General features: G+C 42.2%; 1 protein-coding gene across 3 annotated transcripts in view; it reads left to right on the top strand.

Annotated features, from left to right (window-relative positions):
- Positions 1-2613: 2613 nt before the first annotated feature.
- LOC111974641 (transport and Golgi organization 2 homolog) overlaps positions 2614-17181 on the top strand; it is a 49350-nt gene continuing 34782 nt past the window's right edge. For 2 of the 3 annotated variants that reach the window (XM_024002527.2, XM_024002525.2), the window contains exons 1-2: positions 2614-2703; positions 6241-6371. In XM_024002527.2, coding sequence (XP_023858295.1) covers positions 6316-6371 — 56 coding nt within the window. In that variant the 5' untranslated portion in view covers positions 2614-2703; positions 6241-6315. The other variant, XM_024002526.2, reaches the window with a different exon arrangement.

Here is a 17181-nt window from a genome sequence, read left to right as displayed (position 1 = left end):
TATCAGAGGAAGGCCCCCKAAAAATSCACTTTTACCCCTACCCACATGTACATACTGTATTACCTCAACTACCTCGTACCCCTGCACATTGACTCGGTACTGGTACTCCTTGTATATAACCTTTTTTGTTGTTACTATTCCCTTTTTTTTGTGGAAATATTTGTCTTATTTTTTAACTTTGCACTGTTGGGAATGGGCTCGTAAGTATGCATTTCACTGTAAAGTCTACACATGTTGTATTAGGCACATGTAACCAATAACATTTGATTTGATCTCAGTAAGTCCTACTCAGTAGATGACTCTGAAACATCCTACAGTAGGCCTAGGTCTAACAGTGCTTTCAAGAATTCACAAAACTATGACAAAAACAATGACAATACTTTTAAAGGAGGGTGGTTTCAATTAACTGCTTGGCCCCCAAAGCCTCTCCAAACACATGGAACCTTCTCAGTAGCCTTTAATCAATCAACCATAAACCATTTATTCTCTAACAGACTGCATGGTTCCCGACAGAGCACCTACTGACCTTCATCTTGTGTACAAAGCTCTTATTTGCGGACAGGGCTTTGGTTTACGGTGACACTGATGGTTTCTTATGCCGTGTTCAAAACAACTGGGAACTATGAAAAATACAAGGTCAAATCACGACGTCAGTGACGTTCAGGTCGGAKAGTCGGAGCTCTAGAAAGAGGCCTGAGTTCCTGAGTTGGATGATCCAGWCAGAGCTAGTTTTTTTCCAATTTCCCAGTGGTTTTGAACGCACTGAAGTCGGAAGTCAGAGAATTCCGAGCTTTCAATGGCTTCTATGGTTGTGGCTAGATGGAGTACAGCTATGGACAGAAGTTACTTTACGTAGCAGGTTAGGAGAATTAGGTTAAGGTTAGGAAAAGGGTTCGAGTTATCTCAAATTCTACAGTTGTCCCCGATGCAACTAGATGGTGCTGTACCCCATCTAGCTACAACTGTAGAAGCCATCAGTTCCTGGGAAACCATCACCACAGGTGTGCTTTTATACCAGAGATGAAGAGGAAGCGAGACATCCCACTAGCWAATTTTTTCTGTTTCATTGGACATTTACATCAGAGGAGGCTGGTGGGGGGAGCTATTGGAGGACGGGCTCAATGTAATGGCTGGAATMGAATTGATGGAACAGTATCAAACCATTATTATGACATGTAAACATCTTAATCTGCGTTCTAGTGGTGTATTTGATCTGCACGTGTGCCAGCCTCCCTCTTATGCACGAGTGAAGTGAGTTTGGYAAAACTGAAAGTATGCATCTTAGAAATAGTTTTCACGTCCAAATTGTATATGTCCGTACTCAAATAGGCTTAGCAAAAATAACATGTGGTAGAAAGTTTATTTTGTCTGGTGATTTTATGCATTTATTTGAGTCCCATCGGGTAGCCTGATTTCAGATGTGTCCATCTAAAACAGGATTTTTAGGTAAACTGATTTCTTGTAAAGCATTTAAACGTTTTAAATGAACTATTAAAWTAATTTGACTATCCACCRAAGTTTTCAAGATATATAACTTTTGAAATACAGCATCATATGATGCAAAATACATCATATGGGGCTGATTTCTGACAAGCAACACATTTTGGGACTATGTCAACAATGGACTAATGAAACAAATGCCAAAATATAGTTTTTGGGTGCAGTTTACCTTTACTTTTAAGTAAACAGGAACTGGCCATTTTTTTTCCAAATGTAAACGACTGCGTGAACTCTAAATTTATCCATTATCTTTGTTTATACCTTTTTACATGTMTCCCACTAATTGTGTCCCCATAGGTAACACTGACCAAAACGACTAAATTGTACCTACCCAGTTACACATGCATTGCCAAAAAATACTAATATCAACTAATCGAAATGATAAAACTGACATTAACTTTCCAAATTATGATATGAGAAATCTGCACAATCTCCTCTGGGTTATGCCACGTTCACATCTTGGCGGAGTGCTGAGGGAATGCAAAAACCATTGACCAATGCCGATATGAATTGACAGCCGAAACCGCGGCCATGTTTGTTGCCATTTTCAGTGGTGCGTGACTTCAGACCGTTAAAAACACCTGGGTGGTCAAACAACTGGGAATGTACGAGGTCAAATTATGACGTCAGTGAAATTCAGGTCGGAAAGTCGGGGCTCTAGAAAGAGGCCSAAGTTCACGAGTTGGATGACCATTCAAAACGATTATGCCCATTCGGAGCTCGTATTTTTCCCAGTTCCCAGTTGGTTTGAACGTGGCATTAGCGAGCTAACGTAACAATGACATCGCCTACAGGTGTGATCGGGGACTTCGATTYGAGAAGTTGTTTCTGCCTGTCTTCATACTGTACTACCAATTACTAGTTGGATGAGCGTTCARGTGCATTTTCCCCATCGATTTTACACGTTTTTCCCGTCATATTTACAAGTTCCCGACATGACATGAACGCAACATTAGTATCGGCGAATCACAGTGTGTGTTGCTCGATGGTCGCCATCGAAGTGGTTGCACCCGATTTACGCCCGGGCCATTCTGGAACCATCCACGGGGCGAGCGGAGTTCTCATTCGTCCAGTGACATTGAACTGAAAGTTCCGGTCTWGCCTACTGCCAAACTAAATCAAATGCACCCTATATATGCGAATACGTTTTTTTATTTTTTATTAGCCAACCGAATGAATTGATCTTCAGAAGCAAGTGTAACAGTGAGTACATTTTACTTTACTCAAAGTAGGTAACCAGGCAGGRTAATTGTAATATATTCTTATTTTGTATTGTGTTGCATAACAGACCGGTAGCAAAGAGTTGTCACTTGCCTGTTTTGTCCTTGTTGTGACAGCTATCTAGTGCAAGACTGCTGCTTTTAGCTAGCTGGCTAGTTTGCTAACTCGCTGCAATCTGTGTTTGATCAAAGTTGTTGACTAAAGGTAACATTATAAGCAAGAGGCTATAATGGGCATTTTGTTGTCTTGGTTCTCAGATTGGAKATTTTTGCTCACTATTGCTATAGCTAGCTAGCGTTAGATTTCTAATCATTGTAACGTTAGTCAGCTAGCTTAACCAGAGATATTAGAGAAAGGATTGGTTTAACAAGCTAACCTTAATGTTGTTTGCAACTAGAAATAAMAAGTTACTTGCTAGCTATGTGTTCTGCTTCTCTAGGCCACTTCATAATAAATAACTATTAGTTGAAGCAGGTGTGTTGCTGTAGTGCTGGGTAGGAACAAAAGCCTGCACACACTTTAGTGGTCACCAGGTGCTGACCTCATGTGACAGTAGAGTTTTTTTTTTAAAGAATTTGCTGATCAGGGCTTGACATTAACTTTTTGAGCTATTGTAAAACTTGTAATTTTTTTTACTTGTCCAAAAGCTCAAGTCACTTGTTGTTGTCCCCCCCCCCCCAAAAAAATATATATATGTGTGTGTGTAGTCCAAACTCAATTTTTACATCATTGTATGTTGCAAGGAGTTACTTTACAAAATAAAATGCATCACTATCTTTCATTCCCATAGATAATCAGACACAAATGTAGGCTACACTCTTCCTATGTCTCAAAATACAACTCTGGAGGATGGTTGGCCARCCTTGGGGGTGGATTTAATGTGTAGAACTTTCCAACAGGAATCTGTTAAAAAAAACGTAGTAAATAACAAGGTTGCCAACAAACAACGCATACAAAGTTGTATAGCGGCAGAACAAGATACCGGGTAGGGAGTGGGCTATTTAATTATGTTTTATACTCAATACGTTTATTCTGAAAAATGTCTGTCCTCACTCTGGTAGCCTATGGACACACATTAAGAATAAGTGGGCCTCCCGAGTGGTGCAGTGGTCTAGCTGTGCCACTAGAGATCCTGGTTCGAGTCCAGGCTCTGGCGCAGCCAGCTGGATGTACTTGTCCAATCTCGCTCTAGAGACTCCTGTGGCAGGCCGGGCACAGTGCACGCTGARACGGTTGCCAGGTGTATAGTGTTTCATCTGACACATTGGTGCAGCTGGCTTCCAGGTTAAGTGGGCATTGTGTCAAGAAGCAGTGCGGCTTGGCTGTGTTTCGGAGGACGCACGGCTCTCGACCTTCGCCTCTCCCGAGTCCGTACGGGAGTTGCAGTGACGGGACAAGACTGTAACTACCAATTGGATACCATGAAATTGGGAGAAAAAGGGATACAAATAAATAAATAAGCTACGTGGTGAGTTGATGCCTATTCGGCAGCTAGTAAGCTAGGTGAATTGATCAGACTACTTTGTATGCGTTGTTTGTTGGCTAACTTGTACTTTACAAAGTTGTTGGAACGTTACACAAATTATACCCACCCCARCTATAKAATATTGCAACATTACAATTAGCCTACAACKAAATCATTTTTTGTGTCTTTATTAAATAATTCCCCCCCAGGGCTCGAAATTAAGGGCGTCCTCTCATTATTATGATAAATAAGTATATGGTTTAAAACGGARTCTGGGACAACAGATCCAAAATTCATACAATCACTGCACATATTAGATTTTTTTTTWAATCAATGAGGCTGATGCAACAGATCACACCGTTTAGCTTATAATGTTGATCAAGTTTTATTTCTTCGTATTATAAGCTCAACAATGCYCACAATGTTTCCAAAATGAATTTAGGAGAAAACAACACTTCTCAAAAGCGCACTGCARGCACAAGCTGTTTCATGTGACASAGATTCAAATATATTTTAGAAATTTAGAAAGAGGGAGATCTAAAGATGCCGTAACTAACATGAGTTAATAGTATGATTAGAATTATGCCTTTGGCTGCTGGACAATAAAATAATGRTGTTTTGAAAACCAATAGAATATGAGGAAAATGCTTGTTTCAATGGCATATTAAGTGTTTATAAAATAATTCCCTCAACATTTCTATGGCCGTATTTTGGCTAGGCTACTTTGAATCACAGTAAGACATGCTAAATAAAATGTCCAGGTTTTAAACAAATACGTTTTTACGGTTAAATATATAGTTAAATGCTGACCATCTCCGCTCAAATTCAAGGTGGGTGATGTGCYGTGCACAACAGGCAGTGTTCTTCACACTCCGGTCTTGTGACCATGAACGAACCGTGCCTCGAGGATGTTGACAGAATCAAGCCTTTAGACTTTAATGTTAATTATCCCATTATATTTGTCAAACATAACTGGTGTTTAGCCTATATTTATGTAATTAAAAGTSTCATTAAAGTTTGGCTACATTTTTATGGCACCTCCCACATGTCAGCACGGTTTGGACATGAGGCTGTATGCATATCACCTACGCTTTGACACCTTTTTATTCATGTAGGCCTACATGAAAAAAACATTTAAATATTATTCCAGAGTTTGCCTCTGATGCAATTCTGATCGGAGTAATTGTTTGATATTGTGATTTATTTTTTACTTTTTCAGGACAAGTGTTAGGTCAAAGTCCATTGTTTCGCYTCATTTGACCTATCCAATCACTTCTCTATCAGATTACAATAAAGTGTGTGGACACAAATGAGGGCTTGTCAACAATATTGCTGTCCTGTATTGAATATTTCAGGATTAGCCTACCACTTGGATGAGGTTAGGAGCTTAGCATACAAGTAGCTACAGAATTGTTAGCTTGTGTAAAAATATGGCAGTCATTTTTCAACTAACCTTTACGTAGCGAGAACATTACTTCCTCTCAACTTGGAAGTTACCAGTGTCTTCTCATCTCCCATCGCTAGTTGCAAGAGGAATGTAAGAATTTAGAAAATGCTCCATTAATTAAATGAAATARATTTTTTGCTCCATGAGGTAATCCAACAGTGTGTACGCCGCCATATTGTCTATTTCAGATCTTCTCTCATTGCTCAGGTCAGGTTGGTGTTGGAGCGAAAATGTATTTAATTTATTAACCAAGCATTTTCTTATTCTTCCGTTCCACCTGCAACTAGCGATGGTATACGAAGACACCGGTAGCTTGTTGAGAGGAAGTAACGTTCTTGTTATGTAAAGGTGTAAAGCTGTAACGGATATGGAACATTCTCATATCATGTGACGTTTCTGTAGCTAGGGCTTGGCACAGCTGTGGCAGGTGAAATTGCTTCCTGCACAATCCTGTATGATATTTAGTTTGTCTCCTTTGTAAATTGAACCTAGGCCATGCCACAGTGTAGAGTAGTCTTGTCACACATAAGAAGTCAATTGCAGCAATTCCCCCACGCACCTTTTCTCACTTTACTGCTTTTCTCACTATACTATAATTTTCTTCCAGCTCTTGTCAACATGTCCAAGTTTTGAAATTGACCGTGCCCAGTGTAAGAGAGCGTCCCCCACCCCTAACACCCACATGTGTATCATCTTCTTCAAGTTCGACCCTCGGCCTGCATCCAAAAATGCCTACAGGTAAGGACTCTTCTCCTTGCCTCTCTTTAAGTGATAATGCCCGAGAAGCCGGTGTTTGGAGGATATATTGGCACGGGTGTTGTTAGGCCCGAAACGAAGTTGAGGGTTACAAACATATTCAAATAATGATTGACAAATTTTCATGAACTTTATTTTGATGAATTTATTTATACTATTTCATCCTTCCACAAGATATGGTCCTGAAACAAATCTAGGGTTGCTACCCAAGCCGGCTGGTCGTTCGTTCTATTGGTTCGGTTGCCAGAGACGCGACCCAGTTGTTTGTTTTAAATGTTCCATTGCCATACTGGCTGACAAAGTTCTTATCCCTTGCTTGCTAACTAGCRAACTCCAGCTAACTTAGTCACGTCAAACAGTGCAGACTGATTAACAACAAAGTAGCTMCATTTACATTTGTTTAAGCTGCTTTCAAGTGACATTTATTTGGATACATCCATAACAATGAGCTAATGAGGCACGATTTCGCCTGGCATAGAAAATGTGCTCTCTCGTTAGGACACTGTTGTTCAGAGGAGCTAGCCAACACAACTTCAAACTGAAGCTMGAAAGATTGCAAACTAGCTGCACTTCGTTTCGTTTGACTTTTTTTCAATTGACATTTCTATGTATATATCCATAAAATTATGCCAGCTGATTCATGATTTCGACTGGCTGAGAAATGCCTGCCGGAGAAGAAGGCAGACGTTTTACGGTCCCCCAGCCGATTGTGTTTTTTTGTTGTTGTTTATTTGCATTGTTTGTGACTTATTTTTTTACTTATTTTGTACATAATGTTGCCGCTACCGTCTCTTATGACCGAAAATAACTTTTAGACGTCAGGACTGCTATTACTCACCACGGACTAGCAGAATTATATATATTTTTCTTTCATTACTCTGACGAGCCCGACGCAAAGGATATACTGCTTCCTCGGGAACAGGCCCTGATACCCGTGATCTGCGTGAAGAGGAGGCCATTCTGCCTCCTGAGAATTCGTAGGCAATCAAATAAACCCGCACTTCCGTCCATTCTGCTAGCAAACATGCAGTCTTTGGAGAATAAAATTGACGAGTTCCGCGGAAGATTAACCTACCAACAGGACTTTTAAAACGGTAAAATGTTATGCTTCACGGAGTCGTGGCTGAACAACGACAATATCAACATACAGTTGGCTGGTTACACGATGTACCGGCAGGATAGAACAGCGGCGTCTGGTATGACAAGGGGCGGTGGACTATGTATTTTTGTAAATGACAGCTGGTGCACGATATCTAAGGAAGTCTCGAGCTATTGCTCGCCAGAGGTAGAMTATCTCATGATAAGCTGTAGACCACACTACCTACCAAGAATTTTCATCTGTATTCTTCGTAGCTATTTACATACCACCACACTGGCACTAACACAGCATTGAATGAGCTGTATTCCGCCATAAGCAAACAAGAAAACGCTCATCGAGGAGGCGCTCCTAGTAGCTGGGGACTTTAATGCAGGGAAACTTAAATCCATTTACCAAAATTCTATCAGCATGTTAAATGTGCAACCAGAGGAAAAATAAATCTGGACCACCTATACTCCACACACAGAGACTCATTCAAAGCTCTCTCTCGCCCTCCATTTGACAAATCTGACCATAATTCTATCCTAATTCCAAAAATTTAAGCAGGAAGCACCGGTGACTAGATCAATAAAAAAGTGGTCAGAGGAAGCAGATGCTAAGCTACAGGACTGTTTTGCTAGCACAGACTAGAATATGCTCCGGGATTCCTCCGATGGCATTGAGGAGCACACCACATCAGTCACTGGCTTCATCAATAAGTGCATCGATGACGACGTCATCCCCACGGTGACCGTACGTACATACCCCAACCAGAAGCCATGTATTTACAAGCAGCATCCGCACTGAGCTAAAGGCTAGAGCTGCCGCTTATAAGAAATCCCGCTATGCCCTCTGACAAACCATCAAACAGGCAAAGTGTCAATACAGGACTAATATCGAATCGTACTACACCTGCTCTGACGCTCGTCGGATGTGGCAGGACTTGCAAACCATTACAYACTACAAAGGGAAGCACAGCCGAGAGCTGCCCAGTGACACGAGCCTACCAGACGAGCTAAACTATTTCTATGCTCGCTTCGAGGCAAATGACACTGAAACATGCATGAGAGCACCAGCTGTTCCGGATGACTGTGTGATCACACTCTCCGTAGCCAATGTGAGTAAGACCTTTAAACAGGTTAACATTCACAAGACCACAGGGCCAGATGGATTACCAGGACGTGTACTGCGAGCATGTGCTGACCAACTGGCAAGTGTATTCACTGACATTTTCAACCTCTCCCTGTCCGAGTCTGTAATACCAACATGCTTTAAGCAGGCCACCATATGGCCTGTGCCCAAGAACACTAAGGTAACCTGCCTAAACGACTACCGACCCGTAGCACTCGTCTGTAGCCACGAAGTGCTTTGAAAGGCTGGTCATGGCTCACATCAACACCATCATCCCAGAAACCCTAGACCCACTCCAATTTGCATACCGCCCCAACAGATCCACAGATGATGCAATCTCTATTGCACTCCACACTGCCCTTTCCCACCATGACAAAAGGAAAACCTACGTGAGAATGCTGTTCATTGACTACAGCTCAGCGTTCAACACCATAGTGCCCTCAAAGCTCATCAATAAGCGAAGTACCCTGGCACTAAACACCTCCCGCAACTGGATCCTGGACTTACTGACAGGTTCGCCCCCAGGTGGTAAGGGTAGGTAACGACACATCCGCCACGCTGATCCTCAACACAGGGGACCCTCAGCGGTGCGTGCTCAGTCCCCTCCTGAACTCCCTGTTCACTCATGACTGCATGGCCATGCACGACTCCAACACCATCATTAAATCTGCCGATGACACAACAGTGGTAGGCTGATCACCGACAACAACGAGACACCCTATAGGTGTAACAGTACTCTGCTTGCGTTGTGTACAATCAATCGTCGACACATACTCCAACGTGTAGCACCAGTCATGGAGATTTATTCGCTGGTTTGGTGCTTGTTCACTGGGATGTAGTTACCAAAATAATACAATTACAATATATAATATCTTTAACAATGTACCTGATAGGAACAGCACAAAATTGCACGTCATGCAATGCACGGCTCACCATCCAAACTCTGCACTCACGCACTGTACAAAATATATGAACCCCCCCTCACCAGACACAGTAAGTTGCTAGCTAGTACTGGCGGGAATTCTTTACAACAAAATGCACAACCAATATTGTCCAAAAACACTGCATCTTATGTTTGATGTTTGAATAACATTTACAAACAGATTGATATAAATTGTACATTTAAATCATCACTGAAACATCCCCCCTCGTAAGCAAGCTACGCAAACCAGCCAATAATATGCCATGTTGAGTAGGTGAAGGCAAGGCAAAACTAAAACCAAAAACCCATTGGCTTAACAATAAAGTGGCAAGGGGAATCACCAATATAACCCTGTTACATAGGGAGGAGGTCAGAGACCTGGCCATGTGGTGCCAGGATAACAACCTCTCTCTCTCAACGTGATCAAGACAAAGGAGATGATTYTGGACTACAGGACAAAGAGAACCGAGCACGCCCCCATTGTCATCGACGGGGCTGCAGTGGAGCAAGTTGAGAGCAACAAACTATCATGGTCCAAGCACACCAAGGCAGTTGTGAAGAGGGCACGACAAAACCTATTTCCCCTCAGGAGACTGAAAAGATTTGACTGAAAAGATCCTCAAACGGTTCTACAGCTACACCATCAAGAGCATCCTGACTGGTTGCATCACTGCCTGGTATGGCAARTGCCCGGCCTCCGACCGCAAGGCACTACAGAGGGTAGTGCGTATGGCCCAGTARGTCACTGGGGCCAAGTTTCCTGCCATCCAGGACCTCTATACCAGGCGGTGTCAGAGAAAGGCCGGAAAAATTGTCCACGACTCCAGCCACCCTAGTCAGACTGTTCTCTCTAATACCACACAGCAAGCGGTACCTGAGTGCCAAGTCTAGATCCAAGAGGCTTCTAAACAGTTTCTACCCCCAAGCCATAAGACTCCTGAACATCTAGTCAAATGGCTACCCAGACTATTTGCGGTGCCCCCCCCCCCCCCCCACACTCATTCCCTTTTTACACCACTGCTACCCTCTTGTCATCTATGCATAGTCACTTTAATAACTCTACCTACATGTACATACTACCTCAACTAACCGCACACTGACTCTGTATCGGTACCGCCCTGTATATAGTATCAATATTGTTATTTTACTGCTGCTCTTTAATTACTTCTTATTTTTTATCTCTTATTCTTGTCCATATATATTTTTTAAATGCATTGTTGGTTAGGGGCTAGTAAGTAAGCATTTCACTGTAAGGTCTACACCTGTTGTATTCGGCGAATGTGACTAATAACATTTTATTTGTTTTTGATTTGATTCCTCTCTCTCGTCCCCTACACATTCATTACTATGGGACAGTTGGAGATCGAATTTGAATATTGAAACATAGTTGCAAACGTCAGAGACAGACAMTAAGGTTTATACAAATCTCCGCTGTTGAAAACTAAATGTTAGCCTAAAAGAAATGGGTGATAGTGTCTCGATGCTTTTTATAGTGGAGATCAAGTTTATATAAATTGCCTGGCTGGTCTGAGACAGTGGATTGCTCAGTCAGATGGAACAGAGTAAATAGGCATTTTAACTTCATAGATTTAGCCGGTGGTAACTTGTGGAATAGTCACCGGCTGAAATGCGCTTTTAACCAACCTCTCATTTTAGCTCATAACTTTAGGCCTATATTCAGACGGTGGTTTAAAAAGATGTACACCTCKAGATATTGAGCTCAAATTGAATTTAAAAAAGGAATCGTAGCGTTGAGTTAGATGCAGGGGACATTCTTCCCATCTCTTGATACATTTTTTCCCCCCTATTATTATTATACTCTGCTCCCTCGAAGATGCGTTAGGCTAGTGCTGAAGTGTAGCATATCCAATCTGATGTAGCACCCAAAGCAGAGAAGCAATGATAAGAACCCCAGAGAATCTGTGGTGCTGTTTCACTGGAGGTCTTCAAAGCTAGCCTGAATCCAAATTGAATTGCTCCGTTTCACTTCACAATTTCAATGAAACGGAACAATTCAGAGCCTTCCATGTGGGTCTAAAGCTCTGCGGAACACCATCTAGGGCTACCATCGGCTAACCTTTACTACAGTCACTGCTGATTTATCTCAGTGAATGTCCTTGAAGGCCAGTGGTGAGGAGCAGTCAATGCAATTTAAAGCCCTGTTTATAATAATCCCTTGGGATCTGTGGAGCTCTCTCTACCTGGCCAGGGTCTATCTCTGCCTTTGCCTTAGGCTAGGGCAATCTCCCAGAGGCAATCGCAGTGGAGGTGTGTTAACAATGACTCACTTTGGACCCACAGGATACATGTAACTTATAGGCCTCGTATCCTTGTGGTTGAATTAGTGCATGTAGGCCTAGGTTATGTCAGTGAGGGGAATGGCAAAATAATGCAAGAATGCTAAATTCCTCTTGAGTAACTGGTTTTCTTCCATGCACCCAATGCCCCCAACATACCTGCCTGACAACAATGTTCTGTTTTGACTTCCAATTAGGCCTATGTATTGCGTCACCATCATGATTAGTACTTTCCCTTGCGATATAGGAGTATGACTATCATGGATGGGAGGTATCTTGCTGAAATATTAGCTTAGCATTCCCATTGACTTTGTCTCAAACGTATACCATTTTTTGCAAGTAAGGAATAATTGACATGAATAAATTGTGTAATCATTCTCTCCAATTGCACTCTGCATGGCTGTACCCTGTTGGTTTTCTTGTTGTTTCTCTCCTAGTGATTCCCATAGGCTCAGATGGATAAACCGATGGATGCTCTGCTCTCTCCTGTGTAAAATCATTAGTGCTTGCTTTGTTTCGGGGACAGTGTCGTAGACTCCTGGGCCACACGTGTCACCGCAACCGGCTTTGCATCATTAGCCTTTGATGCACAGAGATCGACCCCGATTAGGTCAATTTGTTCTTAAAGAATCCACCTCCCTCTGAACAAGATTCATGGGAGACGCTGTCTGCCGTGAAGGCCCAGAAGAAAGGATACAATTATTACGTATGTCATTATAGTTCAGTGACTCATTTCTGTTCCGTACTCGTACTCCGCGAATAAATGCCTCTCTCAGTGGAACTATTTAATCCTCATCGCTTTGACCGGTGACCCTGTCATGGCAACTAATACGTCTCAGGTAGTTGGCTTTGACGAGGGACGTAGTGGAAAACAAACATGCATGGTGCATGTTCTGTGTGTCTAATGAATGCATATCATTATCTGGGAACAGTGTGTATACCTGACTGGATATTGCTGTTATCTCAGGTTAGATACTGTTACAACCAGGGCTCTAAAGTGTGGTCAATTGGGTKACATATGTGACAAAATATTTTTCTGTGTGACCTGCAGTTATAATTTGTGAGCACCAGTGACAATATTTGTATTTATTTTTAGAATAATTGTTGTAATGACAAGGCTTTGCTGTGCTGTTGTTTCCTGAGCGTAGATTGTTTAGGGTCATGCTTGCACCATTGCTACTGTTTATTTCTAGCACAAACAGTTCAAAAGATCTGACCAATATTAACTAGCGCAATGTTTTTATCTTCCTGTTGAGGATTGGGTTGCCGCATTTTACATTCCTAAACCATGTTGTGGGCCGTTCTAAATCTTTTCGCGGGCCTTTAACCATTTTGTTTTACACTTTGTTCAGTCATGTTTTTTTTACCTCATTAGCTAGTTGTCTACACAAACGTTACGCTCTTGAAGAGACGGTGTACATTTTTCAATGTAATGCATGTTAGTAGGAAAATAGTGCTTTAACATAATGTCGAAACCTAATTAATATTCCACAAATTACTTTTTTWAAATTTCAATGACTTATTTGTATCAACATTTTTGCTTTTTATAATTAACAAATGTATTTACAGGGTTCTAATATTAATTTCTAGGGGACATGTGCTTCAGAAGTAGTGAGAATTCATATAGGCTACAGTGCCTTCAGGAAGTATTCATTCCCCTTATTTTATTTTGTGTTAAAGCCTAAATTCTAAATGGATTAAATTGTTGCTGTTTTCTCACCCATCTACACACAATACCACATTCTGAAAAAGTGAAAACATTTTCCAGTCCCTGCCGCTGAAAGCATCCCCATAGCATGATGTTGCCACCACCATYCTTCACGGTAGGGATGGTGTTAGATGGGTGATGAGCTGTGCTTGGTTTTCTTTAGACATAGCGCTTTGCATTCAGGCCAAATAATCTTTTGCCTTATGTTCTGTCTTTCACATGCCTTTGTGCAAATTCCAAGCACGCTGTTGTGCATTTTTCTCAGGATTGGCTTCTGTCTGGCCACTCTCCCAAAAGCCCAGATTGGTGTAYTGCTGTAGAGAGGAACTCTGTAGTTCTGTCAGATTGGTCATTGGGTTCTTGGTCACCTCCCTGACCAAAGTCCTTGCCTGGTTGATGAGTTTGTTCTGACAGCCAGCTCTAGGCAAAGTCTGGGTAGTTCCATATTTTTCCCAATGATGGAGACCACTTCGCTCTTGGAAACTTTCAACACTTTACATGCTGACTAGACCGGGCGCGCACGTATGTCCGTGTGCACATGTTGACTTTTGTCCACCCACATCTGACGCGATCAGGACAAGCAGGTTGAAATATGAACCAACTATATTGGGGTACTGGAGCGCAAAGTCTAGAACCATAAGGTTTCTTAACAGCTTATACCCCCAAGCCATACAACTGCTGAACAGCTAAAGAAATGGCTACCCGGACTATTTGCATTGTACTTGTACTTTTGTTTTATGCTGCTGTTACTTGGTGTTTATTATCTATGCATAGTCACTTTACTCCTACCTATATGTACATATTACCTCGACTAATCTGTACCCCCGTACATTGTACCGGTACCCCCTGTACATAGCATCGTTATTTTATTGTTGCTCTTTTTTTACTTCAGTTTATTTTTTAAATATTTTTTCTTTAAATCTTATTTTTCTTAACTGCATTGTTGGTTAAGGGCTTATAAGTAAGCATTTCACGGTAAGGTCTACACCTGTTGTATTCGGCACATGTGATTACTAGAATTTGTTAATTTTGGAGTATTGGCTAGACCAATTATGTACCAAAGACAATCTTATCTTTTTTGTTTTTCTGCAATGCATAATATGCAGTGGGCTATGTATTGTATAACGACACAATCCCCCAAAAATGATTCTGTTTTTTGGGGGTCGGAGGGCTTAGGCTCATATATAGGCCTATGCATGAGCTCTAATATGCTTATCGGTGTTTCACGTGCAACATTTGAAATTCTTTGAATTAATCATCACCTTAGAAAGCGCTGTCCATTTCATTGTTTGGCTTTGAAACAACATCCAGTCTCAACCCATTGTTGAACTTCTTTCTTTAAATTGGTCATCACAGTGAGGTCAAAAAGTGTAGCCTAACGGTGAGTTTTAAAAGCATGATACTGTTTTGATGATGTGATTTTCAATTGTATTTGTATCGATGTCAGAGTGGTTAGAGGGACAGTAGAGCCCCGAGTACCAGGCCATTAACAACCTGATGGTGGTTAGGGTACTACCAATACATGTCCTGAGGGGCGTAAGAGATTACCGTGACTCAATGGTCACGTGGAATTTGACTGCAATGTGACGGTAATACAGTCACCACAACAGCCCTAGGTATGAATACTTTCTGAGGGCTCTAATCGAGAGAAGAAAAGAAAAAAAAGACAAAGTTAAACACCATTGCTACCAATGCAATTTTAATTTAGAGCCCTGGTTACAACTAGGTTATATTATAGGCCAACACATGTTGTATAAATACATTGACCCTACATTGTCTCGTAGAGCCAGAACAAAAGAAGTCAAGAGAGACTAAGTTTCACAGGGAACTTAATGGTGTTCCCTGTGACATTCAATATAGGCTACTACTACAAACCTCATCACTTAGGGCCCACAGGTCCCACTGCGAGCCCACCTCTCTCCCAACGCCACAGATCTACGCTGCAGTTGCCTATTCGTATAGGGCAGCCAAACTGGGAGGAACAACCCCACAATCGTGTGTGCGGCTGTGTGGTGGTGTGTGTGTGTGTGTGTGCGCATGTGCGTTCGCGCTGGGCTAGCTGATGATTCATTGGACAGTAGCTGAACATTAATGTGAAGTCACTAAGTCATGCACTGTTGCCTTGCTAAATAAGTGACAGTTGTGCAGTGCTAGTGAAAAGTCGCCAGAGATTAATGTCAAATGCAGCATTAGCTACAGCAGTGATAGTGTGTCAGTGTGATGAGTGGCACATTAAGGCCCATTTGTTATGGGATAACTACTGAAAATTGCAGTAGGTGGGGGTGGTGCTGGCACTGTGTAAGGCCTAGGTTTCACTTTCAGTTAAATGCTCATGTTTAACTTGTGAGCCTCATACCAATCTTTTTCATATAGGCTAGTATAGCCCATGGAACAGTTCCTGTTCACTGAGCTCCTTCCTCCAATGTGTGCTGTCTGACAGGTCTTCTTTTTTAAGACTATTTTCTTTTGATCCTATGGATCCTCATCAAAGGTTGTCCTTCCCTTCCCCATCTTCAATATCTTGTTCTCTCTGTTGGAGACACTGTGGGGCGAGCAGCATAGCAGTGGGGATTAAAASACCAGTTCTAACTGCTCGAGTCACTGGCGTCGGCAAACAATTCAAGACCAATTCATTCTCATAATGAGCTAATGTCTATCCAGTCTGTGGAARGGAGAGATGGTCAACTGAGCTGAGTGTGTAAGAGAGCTGATATGGGGGAGAGGAGGGGTGGGGGATCATGTCATTCTTGCTCCCCTTTTGTGTGAGAAATGTACATGGATAGTCTACAATCCTGGCTGAATGTGAGGAGGAATTACTTTAGCCGAAGACTTGGCCTTAACATTAACGTCATTGTCCAAACGTTGGTCTGATTGAGCATTGAATTCTGTGGCCAGGCTTGTCGTAATATTTAACGTTGTCGAAATGTTAGTCTGATTTAAGAGAGCTGCCATTGGAGCTGATTTGGCTTTAGAGGGCTGTCAGGAGAAAGCTGCACATTTATTCTGTCTCCATCCGCTGCACTGGATCAATCTGAAACGTGCACCTCCCCTGGCCTTTAGAAGCCTCAGCCTCTCTCTGACATGGCCCTTTTGGAACTCTGAAGGATGAGAAAATGTGTTTTTTTGTTTTTTTGCCAGCTGTTGTATTATGGATTTGATGTGATGTTTGCAGTGGGGCGGGGTCTGAAAAAGCCCATCTCTTGTGATCTGTCTATGCACACTGAGCAGCAATCCAAGCTGGGTGGAGAAAGTCGGCAGGGGTTGTAATGTTATTGCGTTAAGGTAATCAAGTTACATGGAGAGGCAGAGGTATGGTGTGCGTACCAAATTAACCCTGTTTCCTATATAGTGCACTACTTTTGACCAGTACCCATGGSCTCTGGTCAAAAGTGGTGCYCTARATAGGGAATAGGGTGCCATTTGGGACACACACATGGTGTTGGATAGTGACAGCACATCAGCTTTCTCCTGCTGCTGCAGCTGATGGGGACCGGGGTGCGGTGCCAAACCTTGCCGTACCCTGAGGGGAGGAATAGTGCACACACAGATAATTAGGGAACATGCAACCTCAGTCAGGAGCTTAGCTCAGTCAGGTCTGCAGCAAGGCACTGCACAGCTCTTTATTTTCTCTGTCACACCTCAGGCGTCCGCATGCT

This window comes from Salvelinus sp. IW2-2015, linkage group LG15 (assembly GCF_002910315.2).
Source record: "Salvelinus sp. IW2-2015 linkage group LG15, ASM291031v2, whole genome shotgun sequence".
NCBI lineage: Eukaryota > Metazoa > Chordata > Actinopteri > Salmoniformes > Salmonidae > Salvelinus > Salvelinus sp. IW2-2015.
The sequence above is the reverse complement of the archived record's forward strand: the minus strand, read 5'-3'. Positions and strand labels throughout refer to the sequence as shown.